A 16010-nucleotide genomic window follows, 5' to 3' on the forward strand; every position below is an offset into this window, starting at 1 on the left:
CTGAGATGACGAGAGAATAAGAGAGTGCACACCTAAGCCCCACTCGGAACAATCTATCTAAAAGTTAAAAAGGCAGAAAACTAGTTTTATCTGCAAGAAAATGTTTATTCTTTTGAACCCCACAAGAGGAAAAAAAAAAAAGAATGCAGCCAAGATCAAGTTTTAACGAAAATAATGTCCCAAAAGGCAACAAAATGGGGGAAGCCTCAACACAGTCAGTGACAATTTTCCAAGCTTTTGCACAAAGATGAAAAAAAACCGATGACAGTTGTGAGTAACACTTGCATGGTGACAATTACACAAGATGATTCAACAATGCAAAATGGTAGCAACATGCATGCCTGACTAAAGCTAGGATCGTGATTAAAATGAGGGTGCCTTTAATGCTTCTGTTTTACTGACTTGCTTGTCCTACTTCACTTGCTTCAGATGAGCTGTATGTATATCCCGATTAGCAGGAAAACTGAGAAGAACTCCGTTCTTTCAGAATCCTTGACAAGGAAGCAAAACCCATTTTTCTTAATTCTGTTAAATTTCCAAATATAATTTTGATTTGCCCTTCCCTCTCCCAGGCCCTCCCTCCACTCCTAACCTGATTCTTAAATACTTCCAAAAGTTGCCAGTTTAAACACTTTTCTATCAATGTATAGTATACATTTAAAACCGAAATCTTGTGTGTAGAGTTTTGATTTTAAAACTTTAAAAAGAAAGAAAGAAATCCTCCTTGGCACAAGAGCTGAGAAATAGTCAGCTTCCTTTTGGTTGTCAAATACAAGATGATGAAACGTGGAAAACACATTTAATAAAATGAAATTAAAAATTAAAAACCAAACCTAGAGGCGTGGCTTTTATTAGCCATCATTACTGGCTCACCTATGCAGACGCTGCCTGGAGCCCCCAACTTAGGTGCTTCATTGAAGGTGATTACAGAACCTGGGGTGCGATGATGTCACCTTGATGGTAACAGCCCAGTGACCCACCCATTTCACGGCAGGATCCACAGCGAGCTTGATATAGACAGAAGATAGAATGGTGGTAGAGGGGGAAAATAGCTTAAAATGATCAAGTTTCCTCTTGAAATGTCTTTTCTCAAGGCACTGTGAACAAGACTGCTGCTAGCAAGTTTCTAGGACTAAGCACACCATTGGGAATATAAATATTGCAAACACAACCCCATCACATGATCACAGCTCGTCTCACCACCTAAGTCTCTCCACGCAGCTTAAATGATGTTCCTTGAATGTGTCTGGTCAATTTTGTTTCCTGTAATAGCAATAATCATCTTCCTTAATTAAGTTAAATAATCAAAACTGTGTTCGATTATTTAACTCTTTCACTCCAAAAAACAAAAGTTTTCATTATCCCAGATGAAGCCAAAGAGCCAGCTTTGCTTGCTTATTTAAGAATAAAACAAAAGAAAAAGGGCTGAGAAGCAAAAACCCTGACTTCCCCCACCCCCCTTCTTTTTCAAGAGAAAACCATGTAAGAATACATAAAAGGCAAAATTGGCTACTTGAAATCCAAGTATGGTTTTAATGTGCTGGCCGAGAAAAATAAACTGCAAAGTTCTGTGAGGTCTTCTAAAAATTTACAAGAAAAATGGATGGGCAGTTCTAATCAGATTTGGATGGTATCTTCCCCCCCATTTTAAAAATGACAACATATACAGTCCCACAAAATACAATATAAACTTTTTTATCTTGACTGCAAGAGACACTCCTTTGCGATGCCTTCTGGTAACCAAATGGTTGGGCAAAGCACACAGCTGGCCTTCATTTCTTCAGGGGCTGGTAAACAGAGGCATTGGGATCCAGTCCAGAGGGGCTGGTCTCCACAAATTTGGAAGAGTAATGGGGGGAGACGGGGCTCAGGGGGCTGGTGGTAGCACTGTACGTTATGCTAGGCATTACGGCCATGACTTCGGCTATCTTCTGTTTCAGGTCCTTGATTTCCTGGTCTTTCTGAAGGATCTGTCCTGGAAGATCAAAACCCATCGTCAGTGAGGAGGGAGAGTTCACCCAACACCATGCCCTCCTGGGACAGTCCCTGAGGGGACTTGCATCAGTGGGAGGGTCCAGCCCAGTGCTTTGTGAGCACTGGGAAACTTTTCCTGTGGGGGCCAGAGATTCAGTATTTCAGGCTTTGCAGATCACATGCTATCTTTGCTGTATAGTTTTGTCATTTCCAACTATGGGAGTATGTAAACACCACTCTTATGTTCTTAGGTCCCAGATGATACCAAGAACAGATGGCAGGCAGGATTTGGCCTGTGCTCTGTAGTCTGTCCGAGCCCCCTGTTTAGAGGTAACAGAGATTCTGTTCCTATGGGGCCCCCTGTGACAGCCTTGCAGGGGTGCTGACCTTGACTTGTGGCTCATCTCCTGAACTGGGAGGATGGACTTGCCCCAAGTGTCAGTTCCAGGACACCGGACAAGGAAGGCCTCTGGTGGGAAGCAAGGAACTATGTGACTACTGCCCTCGGACTCTCCATGACTACGTGCCCTCTCCCTCATGGAGGGCACTGTGGGCCACCCAGTCCGCACTCGGCAGGACACTTTACTATTGCCCTATTCTGCTCAGTTCCGCTTCCAGCAGCTCCTCCCTTGCTCCATGCGGGTTTCTTGACCAAACACAGCTCTAGCCTGCCTGCCAGTGCTTCTCCCACAGTTGCCTGTTCTCTTGAGGTTTCTGCTTCCTACTTGCTCAGCAAAGCTTCTGCTGTCCTCCCCTCCTAGATTCTGTCCTCTTTCTAGACTTCCAGCACACCCTGACCTTTCCTTCCTGCCTCATATTCTGTGGAAGTGTGACTCCGGAGCCTGCACTTCCAGCGCTCTTCCATCTCTGATGTGCTCAGCTGGGTGATGGTCTGTGTCCGGGGAATAATCTCTGGCTACTGTTTTCTAATTGCTGTATCCCTGGTGCTCAGCCTGGTACTCTGCTCAATGTAACAAATATTTGTTCAATGAATGAGGTCAATGTTATTATCTCTATACTAAAGAGAAAAATGAGGTTCTGCAAGTTAATATACCTTGCCCAAAGTCATTCGGTTGAGAGGTGGAGGCAGGATTTGAATCCAGAGCCATGTTGTTCCAAAACAAATGCAATTTCCATCATGCTATGGAGCTCCCTGGTCTACTCAGGGAAAGAAACACTTAGGGAGTAGCCTTCCAAAAATTTAAATGCTTTTAAAAAAAAAAAAGGTTGCATTTTGAGCTATCCTCATTTTGAGATTGCTCATGGGTCCTACAAAGACAGTAACGTACTTGCAACGTATGCGAGTTTGGTGGCATTTTTTTAAAGGATATATAGTAGAGATGAAAGTCATTTTGGAAGCAGGCTGAATCGGATGATAGAGAAAAATAACCAGGGGTTTGATTTAAGTGACCAAGTTCAGATTCTTATTAGAATCTTCTGAGACTGCTAGTGGAGGAGGCAATGAGGTAGGCAGCAGCAAAGAGCAGAGAAGTGGCTGCTCCCTCCCTCCAAATCACTCCCTTCAAGTCCTCTCAGCTTTAAGCAAGCATCAAATATTCTCTTTCTCTTTTAACAAAATACGCCTCAGATGAATAAAATACCTAATGGCATCTGATGTTTGAGCTACTGTATCTTTTTCCATGCGTATTTTAAGTTGGATTAATTTTCATCAGCAACATGGAAACAGTCTCAGAGTTTCGGAAAGGGCAGTCTCTTTGCTTTTCAGTCACTTGATTAGATTTCCTGGGCTGACAGCAACATCCATGGTTAAAAACCCACCAGTTGTACCACGGGAGAAACATGAAGCTGTCTGTGGCTGAAGATTTACAGTTCCGGAAGCCCTATAAAGGGTGACTAAGTATCAGAATCGATTCAAAGGCAATAGTAGGCTTGGTTTTTGGCTTGGGTGGGCTGACAATCTGTGCTGGGAAGCCAAGCCACCACTGGCTACTCTGAGGCCAGGTGCTACTCAGAGTCCAGGGTGGGGATCTCTTTCAGGTTTGTAAACCTAGGTGCGTTCGAAGTTGAGGGGAGAGAGGGGCAATTGTCAGGGAGCTGAGCTACATAGGCAACACAGCCACTGTGACATCAGAAGTTTTATCTTGAATGCAGGATACTCAGGAAGCTTTTAAAGGCCTCTCCCTGAGTCCACAGGTTCACCCATCAAAGTGGCTCCATTCTCAGCCGCGTTCTCTTCTTGCTGCATCACTTGGGCCACCCCAGCCAATCCTACAGCTTCACTAAGGTCTCACAACTTCTACATCCCAACCTAGGGGTTCTGACCTCTCTCTGGGGTTTAGGATCCTTTCTGCTGCCTGAAGAACATGTCTCACCTGGGTCGCTGGGAAGTACCTCCAAATTGAAACATCCAAAACCAAGTACATTTTCTCTTCTCTCCTCTGAAACTGTTCTGCTCTTCCTACTGGTCCCAGTGACTTTATCTTCAGAGATATCTCAGACATCTCTATTCTCCTTTACTCACCTGTCTGGATCACCCTTCTCATACTCACCACCTCTTAGATAAAAGAGAGTGAGAACTTCCAAACTGGCCTTCCTACCTCTGCTCACTCTCACCTTGCAAATCCATCTTTCACCCTGCTGTTCTTATTGCTACTGGAAGATTTCCAAAATAATGGCCAGAATATGTGGAAATCTTGGGACTACATCATCTTTGTGGAATCATTCATGGTCCTCCTAATCTACCATCCTCTTCTGCAGCTTCACACTTTCCAGCTGAGGCTACTGCTTACCTGGACATCCCTAGGACTTCCTGTGTTAGTATACTCTCCCGTCAGGTAACAATGCTCTTCCCTGCTTTCAGAATCCATCCTGAAAGCCCATTCACTGCCCCTTTCTTCGTGAAGCCATCCCCAGTCACTCCTCTGGCCTTTCAAGCAGGCCCTTCTGCTTGCCTTGGCAATTCTCAAAGTGTAGATGGGGGTTCCCCACAATGTTAAAGTGTAGATGGGGGTCCCCACAATGTTAAAGTGTAGATGGGGGTCCCCACAATGTTAAAACTATTTTCCTAACAACACTGAGACATTACCTGCCTCTTTACTCTCACTCTTTCATGAGGGTAAGTGGAGTTTCCCAGAAACTACATGACATGTGATATTATAATGAATTGAATATAGAAACAGAGATCAGAAGTGAACTGTCTTCTAGTAAGCCAGACATTAAAGAGATTCGCTTAAAGTACAACAATGCCCAGTATTTTAAAATTTAATTTCTAACAGGAAAATCTTGATAAACATTAATATTGTTGATAGACAAGAATAATTTTAAAAACCTCTCTAGGAAGTGGGACTCTACCCAGAGAAACAGAGATGCCTGAGATGGAGACAGAGATGATGACGTGGAGTAATGAAGCGACTGGGGACTTTGGACCCAGAGAGGGAAAGGGACTGTGGGCTGAAAACTGGGGACAGGAGAGGGAAATGTAGGGGGCGGGTTTCTGGGATATACCCTTTGGGTGGTTGATGATGCATGGAGGTAATTGGAACCATGGCAATGAGATGATGTATGATGGAATGAATGTAAAACTAAAGTTCTCCCATGTAAACTATCATATAATTCACAATAAAACATTAGAAATAAATAAATACATAAAACCTCTCTAGGGTTCTCAATAATTCTGTAAGTGTAAAGGGGGCTCCCCTAGGAGTCCCCACTAGACTATGTACTACTCACCTCTGTCCCCTTAGCTCCTAACACAATGCTTTGCCGCGAGTCAGTGTGAATGCTCCACCGTTTTGCACTGATACATTCTTTTCCTTCCTCCTAATCAACTGTAAGAATTTTTTTCAGTAATCAATCGGAGGCCAATCTCCTAATCAACTATAAGAATTTTTTTCAGTAATCAATCGGAGACCAATCAGTGAGACTAATCATTTCTGGGACAAATTCCAAATTTCTTTTCATCAGGTCATGTCATGTGTCTCTTCAGAATCTTGCCAAATCTCCTCATGTTGTCACTCAGAGTCAAGTTCAAAGTTCTTTCCATGGGCTCCAAAACCCTAGGGGGTCTGACCCTGTGACTTCAGACTCCTGTGGCTCTTGCCCTGCAGATGCAGGCTACAGCCCATAGGCTTGCTGCTTCCGCCACCGGGTGGGCTGTTCCCTAGATACTCATGTGGCTCCCTCACCCTCTTCTTTTGGGTCTCTCTGCTCCAGTGCTGTCTCCTCAAGGGCCCTACCCTGTCAAAGGAGCCGCCCTACACACAACTGTACCCCATCACTCTTCATTTTCCTCACTGTGCCTATCACCATCTGGTCTATTACATATTTTCTTGTCCACTGTCTGTGCCCACTAGGACTGTCCCCACCTCCAGGGGTTCTCACAGAGCTAGCAGAGACCTGCTGAGTGAATGGCCAGCTCTCCAGCCTCTTCTCCCACCACTCTCATTCTCCCTTCCTTCCAGCCAAGCAGAGCTAGCTGCGGTTCTGAACACACCAGGCCCTGCAGAGCCTTCCTTCCCATTGCCCAGACTGCTTCTTCTGTTTAGATAGCCTCTCTAATCCCTAAATCCCCACATCAGGCTGCTCCTTTGTTGGGCTAACTCTTCGTCACTCAAGAGCCAGCTCAGACATCAGCTTCCCTGGGAAACAGTCCTCTCTAACTAACTCCCTAGATGGGTCTCTATCGCTCTCTACAAGCTGGTCTCACAGTCCCTGTAATACTGATATGACAGCACCTTGTGATGACACACTTCTCTAGTTCTTCAACACTGTCAGCTCATGAGCACAGAAACTCGCACTGCTCTCTATAGGCCCGGTTCTTGACGTGTTCTCCTCTCAAAATACATGTACAGAAGGAATGAATGTAATGATTACTAGATTTCAGTGTCAGGCACTTACCAAACTACATGAAGAAAGAGTGGAAATGCCCTTTGGCTCAGTGCTCTAGGGGAGGTTTGCTCTCTGCATGTCCATCCATTCATACTCATACCTTCTCACCTGGGTCTGCTCTTCTCTTACCTTGGGCAATCTCGAGCTGCCGCTTTGCGTCCCCGAGTGCGGAGAACAGATCCAGTTTGATTCTGGTCTCTGCGCTTAGGCTGTTCTCCAGGTGCTGTGTTTTATCTTGCATGGCTGAGAGGGCGGACATTAACACCTCAGTGTCCTTCTCATTTTCCTTATACTTTCGGAGCTCCTAGCAATAGCATCAAAACAGCAATGTGACCAGACAGTTTTCACATCGCTGTCAACAAATTCATCTGAGATCACAGATCAAATCCTGCTATTATTGACTTGGACTCCTGGTGCGGCACTGTAGGATCAGCACTGGACTGCTAACCACAAGGCCAGCGGTTCAAACCCACCAGCTGCTCCTTGGAAACCCTACACTACACAGAGTTGCTATGAGTTGAAACCATCTCCATGGCACTTAACATTACTGACTTGGCATTTTGTGGATTGAGACTTTACCACTCAGAGCAAATACAGACTGTACAGCAGTAGTCACATACAACCACATTTTAGCAGAAAATTATCTGACTCTGCATTGGGCATGTGTCTACACATCAGTGGACTGCCCTGAATAAAACACTTTATTGCAAGGTGACTTCAGAACCATGAGAACTCTTCCTTGCAGGCCATCTATATATAAATTTTTCTGTAATGTTGCAGTCAAATTATCAAAGCTCTACTCTCAACCTATACTAAAAATGACAACAATGTTCTTTATTTTGACTGAGCATAATACAGAATAAGCACCCTTAAAACAACTAGTAGCCAATAAATATGTACACACATATTTGAAAACAAAATTCAAAAGAGAAATCTACATGTTATAGAGAATTTAGAAATACAGACACAGAAAGTTCACAGAAAGAAAATCATCCATAATCCTAAAACCCAAAGAAGACTGTGAAAAATAGAATGTATTTTTAAACTTTTTACTATGCATGTGTCTTTTAGCATAACTGAAATCACACCATATGTACAATTTTGTATACCATTTGTTAAAAACTTACGTCATCTCAACTGTTTTTCAAATTTTTAATGGATGCATAATATTGCCATGTGTATGTGTGTTGTTGTTAGGTGCCATAGAGTTGGTTCTGACTCAGAGCGACCCTGTGCACAACAAAACGCAACACTGCTCAGTCCTGTGCCATCCTCACAATCGTTCACACTCAAACCCATGCTGCTGCCACTGTGCCAATCCATTTCAATCGGGGGTGGGTGGGGGGGGGGAGAGTCTCCCTCTTTTTTGTTGACTCTCCACTTTACCAAGCATGATGTCCTTCTCCAGGAACTAGTCCCTCTTGATAATATGTCCAAAGTCTGAGAGACCAAGTGTAGCCATCCTGGCTTCTAAGGAACATTCTGACTGTACTTCTTCCAACACAGATCTGTTTGTTCTTCTGACAGTCCACAGTACTTTTAATACACTTCTTCAACTCCATAACTCAAATGCCACAGTACTTTTAATACACTTCTTCAAGTCCATAACTCAAATGCAGCAATTCTTCTATGGGCTTCCTTATTCACTGTCTGACTTTCACATGCATATGAGGATACTGAAAACACCATGGCTTGTGTGTGCATACCACAATTTACTAAAAAGTCTCCTACTGTTAAGACAATTTTGCATTTTGCATTTATATATTACTATGAAGAACATCTTGATCTTTGTATATAAATCATTTATCAGACTTTAAGATAGTTACTGTAGGCTGTACTCCTAAAAGGGACATTTTTGTTTTGTTTTGAAATCAGCTTGTCAGTTAAGTATCAGAAATCTTTTTAAAAGTTCGTAACCTTTTCCATAAGGTTATATACTTCTACCAGCAATGTATAAGGGCTATTTTATTGCTTACCAGCGTTAATATCATCATTTTTGCTAATTTCAAAGGAGAAAAATGATACTTAATTCTAATATGCATGTCTTTGATGATTGTTGAGGATATATTCTTATGTTCTTATCAGTCACTTGTATTTTTTCTGTGAATTACCTGTTCACACATCCTTCGCCTATTTAAACTTTTTTAGCATGCTATTTTATAAGCTATTTATGTATCAAGAATATTAATTCCTTATTTATTGTATTTATTACAGCATCTGTATACTCTCTTAATTCATTTTGCTTTTTTCCCTTTGTGATTTTTCCTAGATATCCAGAAGGTATCTAGAAAGTCTTCTCTGTTGATATCAAATAACTTCTACTATATTTTCACCTTTTTAAAGTTTTTGTTTTGTCTTTCCTGCATTCAACTCTTCATCTGAACATTTCTTTGTGTGTGTGATATGAATGAGCTTCTAACTTTAGTTTCTTCTTTTCAGTTACCTAGCTATTCCAAAGCCTTTTTACTGACGAAGCCTCGCTTTCCTATCTTTACCTCATGCCTCAGACTTTGTTTCCTACCAGTAATTTTTCATCAGTCCCACCATCAAGTTGATTCCAAAGTATAGTGCCCCAGAGGCCAGAGAAGAACTGCCCTGTAGGGTTTTCAAGGCTGAAAGTCTTTACAGAAACAGACTGCCACATATTTTTCCTGCTGAGAGACTGGTAGGTTTGAAATGCTCACAATTTGGTTAGCAGTCGGGTGCTTAACCACTGTGCCAACAAGGCTCCTTTAATTAAATGAGTCCCCTGTGATTCAAATTACAGTAACCTTATATGACATTGGTTTTAAGTGTCCCTTTGAAGAGCCAATGTCATGTACTTGGCTAAGGTAAACTAGCCCAAAGACTAACGACATCCACAGCACCAGCCTCTTTCCCCATCAAGCACTGCTTAGAACCACAAACCCCTGGCCATGGACTGAATAAAAGTGATGGCTAAAAAGAGGTGTACAAATTCTGAAGGCCACTAAACCTGGCCTACCTAACATGCAAATGTAGGAGGAATCCATAGTAAGGCAGGTCCTGGTATCAAACCTGGCAAGGCAGCATCAACATTTCTGGCTGGAATTAGAATCTAGGTATATCAAAGAAGACTTGAAATGAGCTGGACAAGATTAGAGCTTTAAATCTTTTTCCACAGAGATTTTCAGGTGTGAAGGCATTTGTCCTGTACCAAAAGACACATATAAAAATGGAGTTCAAATGAGAGGGAAGTCTTTCGCCCACCTCCCATCACCACATTACCTGAACTTTCAGTTCTAGTTCTCTAATCTGGTCTTCTTTCACCTTCATGTCCATTGTTAGCTTCTTGCCTTCTGCTTCTAGTTCTCTGATCCGATTCCGTAAGGTCTCGGTGCACTCTCCCCTTTTGAAAAAAAAAAAAGGGGGGGGGGGGGGGGGGGCATTTAAAAGACCATATGCTTACTGGTTCTCTTATGCGCCATGGTGTGGCAGTAGCTTTCAGAGCAAGCTGTTCATTCTTTGTGATTTGATCTAGTCCACAATGACCTCCAATGCTTGTCCTTTGTGAGTATTCTAACATGAGCCAGGTATCAAGCTAGGTACTTTACCTACACTACCATATTGAATCTTTATTACAATCTTATGGGGTGGGCTACACTAGCCCATTTTCCAGGCAAGAAAACTCAGGTGAGATTGACACAATACTAGCACCTGGTCACCTAGCTTGTAGGCCTGCCGTGGTTGTCAGCTTCACAGGCCAGCATGCTTTCCCCCAGACCAGGTGACAAAGCAAAGCTGACCCAAACATATGCTGTCTCTAGCAGGGGGCAGTCAGCTGAAAGCTGGTTTTCAAAATCTGTTTCACTTAGGAGAGGCTATGCACTGGGACTCTCAGCCTTTCTTTGGTCCGTAAGTTAAGTTACCACAAGCTTGTAGCAGAGAGGAAAACAAACAAAGGCAGAGCATTAGACTCCTTAGGGCCACAATAACCCCACTGCCATCAAGGCGATTCCCACACAGACAACTGAAAAAGATGATGGCACAGCCTGTCCAAAGCTGTTGAACTGATGGGTCTCAGAAAGCCCACTGTAGAAAGTGGGTGTCTTTGGGCTATCAAAAAGGGAAGTCTATCCCTAGACGTAAAGCTTGAGATTTACTTAACCTTTACGGAAGTGAAGGCAAGTGAAACCATTCAAGGATCAGACCAAACTACAGCAGCTTAACTGGAAGCCCAAAGGAACACTGAAACCAACTGATGAATTCTCAGACATATGAGATACTGAACAATATGGTTATGAACCTGCTATGTCCTCCTCAGTGGACCTTTAAACCGGTTAAGTGCTACATGAATTAAAGACAGCATTGGACAAACCAGATGACTGCCTAGGAGAATCTCCTGTGGGTGTGTTTCAGAAAGGCTTAAAGTTACAAATTCTTAAAACAAACAAACATTCTAGGCAGAATTATAAAGGTGAGTAGATGCTGATGGGGCCAAAGGGGCTCAGCCATCCGAGGCAGAGTCTGCTAAGGGAAAGACAAAAGCACACAGAGAGAAGGAGTTCTCTTCTGCTGTGATTGCCTCCAAAGTGCAATGAGGATTCATCAATTATTCTACAAATGCCAGAATCCAGACGAAGGCTATTAGCATGCCAAAGGTTGACACGTAAATTACTTGTTTAATACAATAAAGCAAAACTCAAGGAAGAAGAAGAAGAAAAAAAAAGCTCAAGGAAGAATTACAGTTGAATTATACCACACAGATACAAATCAGGATGGAAATCAAGAATGAAAGAAAGAAAAATTTACCTCAGTCTTCATCTGCAAACCTACAACTGATCCCACCATGGAGATGGACTTCACTTGTCCAAAAATCAAAGAAACAATGATGAAGGCTATCCCTTCTCCTTACTGGAATTTGGAATTCAGACAGCAGTTGTGGATCCATTTTTAGAATACTTGCAGACAAAGGTACTCTTCAGTGACTTAGGATGTCATACCTGTTTCACTTTTTCCCCATCTTTACCAGCTCACCTGACAATCTGCTGGTACCCAGCAAAGACAGGAGCAGTCAGTACTGTGCTTAGGCAACCAAGATCTTACCTTTGTTCCATTTTAAGACAGACTTCTGAAACACACACACACACCTAAGACCAAACCAAAACCAAACTCATTGCCATCATGTGGATCCTAACTCACAGCGACTGTACAGGACAGAGCAGACCTGCCCCACAGAGTGTTCTGGGCGGCCATCTTTAGAGAAGCAGACTGCCCCTTCCTGTATCTTTTCCCATGAGTTCAAACTGCTGACCCTTTGGTTAGCAGTTGAGCACTTAACCTCTGTGCCACCAGAGATCTTCTACACTTGAGTGGAGAATAATTCTAATGTTATAAAGGGGGAAATATTCCAGGTGGAATCAATCTTTTCCTAATTCAAACTGCCTCAAAGCGTTTAGTCACCACCAATCTTAAAATGGTCGAAACACTTTAATGATCAGAACTCTGGCTCCCACATCTGGGAGGCCTGGTGAGCCCCTCTCATCCCACTTTATAGACGAGCTCATTGAGGGAGGAAGCACGGTAAGAGAGGACAAGTTGAACAGATGGGAGTTTAAGCCAAGTAATAAAACAGTACTTAAAAGTAATCCATCCATGTGTGATCACTGTATTTTTAATCCTTTCCAAAGTATCCAATTCCATGCAGTTTGGTACAAGGAAAGGCAACCGTGGATGAAACACTCAGGTGATATAAGCATACCTAGACGCAGCAGCATATGCAACAGCCCGCGCAGCAGTGGCTTCTTCGAGCTTCTTCCTTTTTTTCTCCTCCATTAGCTGCTTTTCTACAAAGCTCCGTGCTTCCTGCTCAGCTTTTAGCTTTTTTTCCAACTGGCTGATATTTTGCTTGTCTTTTTGCTTCATTTGCACAGCATTATGTAACCTATATGGAAATGATTGTTTTATATAGAGTTTTATCATTAGAAATGCCTCCTATATGCCCTGGAGAAATATGTTTTTTCTTTATCATTTTAAGGCCACATAAGTAGAAGGTTTAAATAGCAAATAAATGTCAATTCCCAGATGCCCAGGGAAAACATATTATCAGTTATTTAACAATTCCTGAACACTAATAAACAGGCTGGTTTACAAGATACACAATCAGACCTAGTCCCTGCCCTGTTAAGGTAAGTGATACAGGGGGTAGGCTCAAAAAACAGGACATTTGGTCTAGCCCTGCCAAGGCAACTGCAGTTTCAGCCATCACATTGCAGGTGAGTTAATTGAATGACCAAATACAGCAGGCTAATTGTTAAGTTGATAACTTTGTATAGCCTACAAATGATGCTATAAGTTTTGGTAGAAACTAGGTTCCCCAACCATCTTAGAGTCACAGTATGCTTTTATTTCAGATAAAAGTTTTAGCCATATGCCCTTCCCTACCTCCTATCACTCCCAGCTTTACACATCAATACAAAGTGAGCTTATCACTGGCGTGTTCTCTAGGGACCAATGATGGAGCCACACAAAAGTCGGTAAGGTGAAAAGCAATGGGAAGGTTATTTGTCTCTAATGTTTGAGTTCTTTAGCTACACACTGCACAGCATCTGCAATAGTAAGTGCTGCTGCTATTACAGATACACACTGCCTAAAGACCTAAATCGTACTAATAAAGGGCAGGCCCAAATGGAGTCAAGTAATTCCCAAATCAATTAATGAAAAGCTTTGAAAAAGGCATACAGAAGGGCTGGCTTTTAGCCAGTCTCTTCAAATAAAATCAAAGTTCAACATGAGTTTTTAAGTTCCAAAAATCACAGAAAATATATAGTTCAATCCTCTGGAAACCTTCAGTCAAAGGTTGAGATTTTCAATTTTACTTATATTAACATAAAAACTCAATAACTACTCAAAACTAAGAAAAGTTATTAGATGAGAAAAGACAAAATAACAGACTGTTTTTGTTGTTACAAGCTTTTACAGATTGTATATACACGTGTATATAGTTTGTGCTGGAGTACTCGATTCAGTATTTTAAACATCTTAGTTAAAAAAGTTTTTCTCAGAAAAGAATCCTTTTGTCTCATTGGCTCTTGTGCTCCAATCCCTGGAAAGCAGAGAAAGAGTGAGGCGCTCGGCTCACAGTGCGTGCACGGCCTGCGGTCCACTAGGAGCATGTGCTTACTTGTTCTGCAGCAGCTCGTTCTCCTGCCGGAGCTGGCCCATTTCTGAGCGGATCCCTCGCTCGGTGCTTGAGAGGGAGCTGATCTGACTGCGGAGCTCTTGTTCCACCTGCCTGCTGGCCTGCAGGTCAGCCTTTAACTTTTTAATGTCTTGTTCCAGCCTAGAAGAAGGAGAAGCCATAGAGAGGTCACCAGTGAGAGACCGGGCTCGGGGTTGGGCTGCTGGACAGGGTAGTAACAAAGGACCCCTTGGACACTGTCTGCTATCACCAGGAATACCATCTGCAGTTACCCTTTTAGAGTGCATCCACCCGGGTCCCAGACTCTGACCACTAGGGGTGACTTTTGATTTCCCACAAGAGTGTCAACACTGGCAGAGGAAGATAAGTATTTGTGAGTCTCTGAGGTGCTGATAAAAGAGGAGGGGAAGGCAGGGCGAATGTGGCTGAAGGCAAAGGTCCCCTCCTTACTGGTGGATTTTCCATGCTCCTCAGAGAGGAGGGTGTATACTCATGACAACTAACTCATGACCCACCCTGCATGCTCTGAGATATTGATATATCAGAATCTACTGCCTGAGATTCTCACCCCTCATTGACCTAGAAGAGAACAGTCTTAAGACACCTCCTCAAATTGTTAGTATCCTTGCTAAATTCTGGTGTAATAAATTCCATGTTCTAAGAATGGTAAGAAAACTCAATCTGTGCTCATCTTTTCTTTTCAATGCCTTACTTCCGGACCATCTATTTTTTTCTGTGCAATTACATTTCATTTTAAGCTAAATGTATTTGGAACCTATTATATGCACATATGGAGTCCTGTTGTGGAGCTGTGGGTTAATGTGCTAGACCACAAGGTCAGTTGGAACTACAAGGTCGATGGTTCAAGCTCACCAGTCACTCCTCGGAAACCCTATGCAGGCGGTTATGAATAGGAACCAACTCAATAGCACTTAACAACAACAACATATGCACACATAGGCCAATAATAATGCAAAATCAAGTCCTTTTCTTCATGGGAATACTTTATCATTTTATACCAGGACAAGAAAGAGATACTTAGAACAATTAAACAAGAACAGAAGGAAGGTAAGGGGGACTAGAATAGCAGCGTGAGCACTCTGGGGCCAGGTACTGTTCTATAGACTTGAATTGTATGAACTCATTTCATCTGCACAACTATGGGCCAAGCACAATTATCCCCATTTTACAGAACGAGAATGTAGGCCTGGAAAAGTTACAAGTCAAAGCCACACACAGGCAGTCTAGTTCCCCAGTCCATTCTCTTCAGCACCGGACGGGACTGCACACAGCACCGCTGGGAGAGCTGAGTTGCGGGCAGAAAGCATGACTAGGCGAGGCTTTGCAGAGAAGATGGGAACTGAGCCCTGGAGGTTGAGCAGAATTTGAAGATGTGGAAGGGGAGGAGGCGGCATTCTAAATGAGGGCGTAAACAAAAGCTTCAAGACAAGAAGAGAGAGAGATCAGCCTGGTCTCAGAGGAAGGTCTCTACTGAGAGGAAAGGAAGACAGAATAGGATGTCTGAGAGATGGGCCTGAGGAGGGTGCTACTGAAGATCAGACCAAGGATGGCTGCCATGTGAGGCGTAGACGACACCTTTCTACCAGGATATAAAACTCCCAGACAGGTAAGAGCCAGCTTGCTCAGTGTGATGAGCTAGCTGCCTGTGCAGTTCACTAATCCAGCCTACCAACAGAACTGTCATTTCTAGAGGGGCTTTCCTCGGATACTGTCAGCTCCATAGTTTAAAGCCTTACCAAAAGGTTTTGTTAATCACTACATTCCCAGAGGAGTCACTGCATGGTGCAAATGGTGAACTCATTCAGTGGCTAACCAAAAGGTTAGAGTTTTGAGCCCACCCAGAGGCAACCTACTTCCCCAAAACCAGCCACTGAAAATCCTATGGGGCACAGTTCTAGTCTGACACATTCAGTAGCCACTGGGTTTCAAGTTTCCAGGACCTTCCACAGCGTCAAGGAGCCCTGGGTGAGAGTGGTCCAGCACTCAGCTGCTAACAGACAGGTCAGTG

At 43.1% G+C, this 16010-nt stretch overlaps 1 protein-coding gene across 2 annotated transcripts in view; it reads right to left on the minus strand.

Annotated features, from left to right (window-relative positions):
* Positions 1-834: 834 nt before the first annotated feature.
* Positions 835-16010, minus strand: part of TMEM57 (transmembrane protein 57) — a 92756-nt gene continuing 77580 nt past the window's right edge. Inside the window, exons 7-11 of one of the 2 annotated variants that reach the window (XM_006862278.1) lie at positions 13964-14122; positions 12542-12724; positions 10069-10189; positions 6952-7126; positions 835-1975 (exon numbers count right to left, since the gene is read on the minus strand). In XM_006862278.1, the coding sequence (XP_006862340.1) occupies positions 1773-1975; positions 6952-7126; positions 10069-10189; positions 12542-12724; positions 13964-14122 (841 nt within the window). In that variant the 3' untranslated portion in view covers positions 835-1772. The remainder of the gene's footprint in view (positions 1976-6951; positions 7127-10068; positions 10190-12541; positions 12725-13963; positions 14123-16010) is intronic. The other variant, XM_006862279.1, reaches the window with a different exon arrangement.

This window comes from Chrysochloris asiatica, unplaced genomic scaffold (genome assembly GCF_000296735.1).
Source record: "Chrysochloris asiatica unplaced genomic scaffold, ChrAsi1.0 scaffold00047, whole genome shotgun sequence".
NCBI lineage: Eukaryota > Metazoa > Chordata > Mammalia > Afrosoricida > Chrysochloridae > Chrysochloris > Chrysochloris asiatica.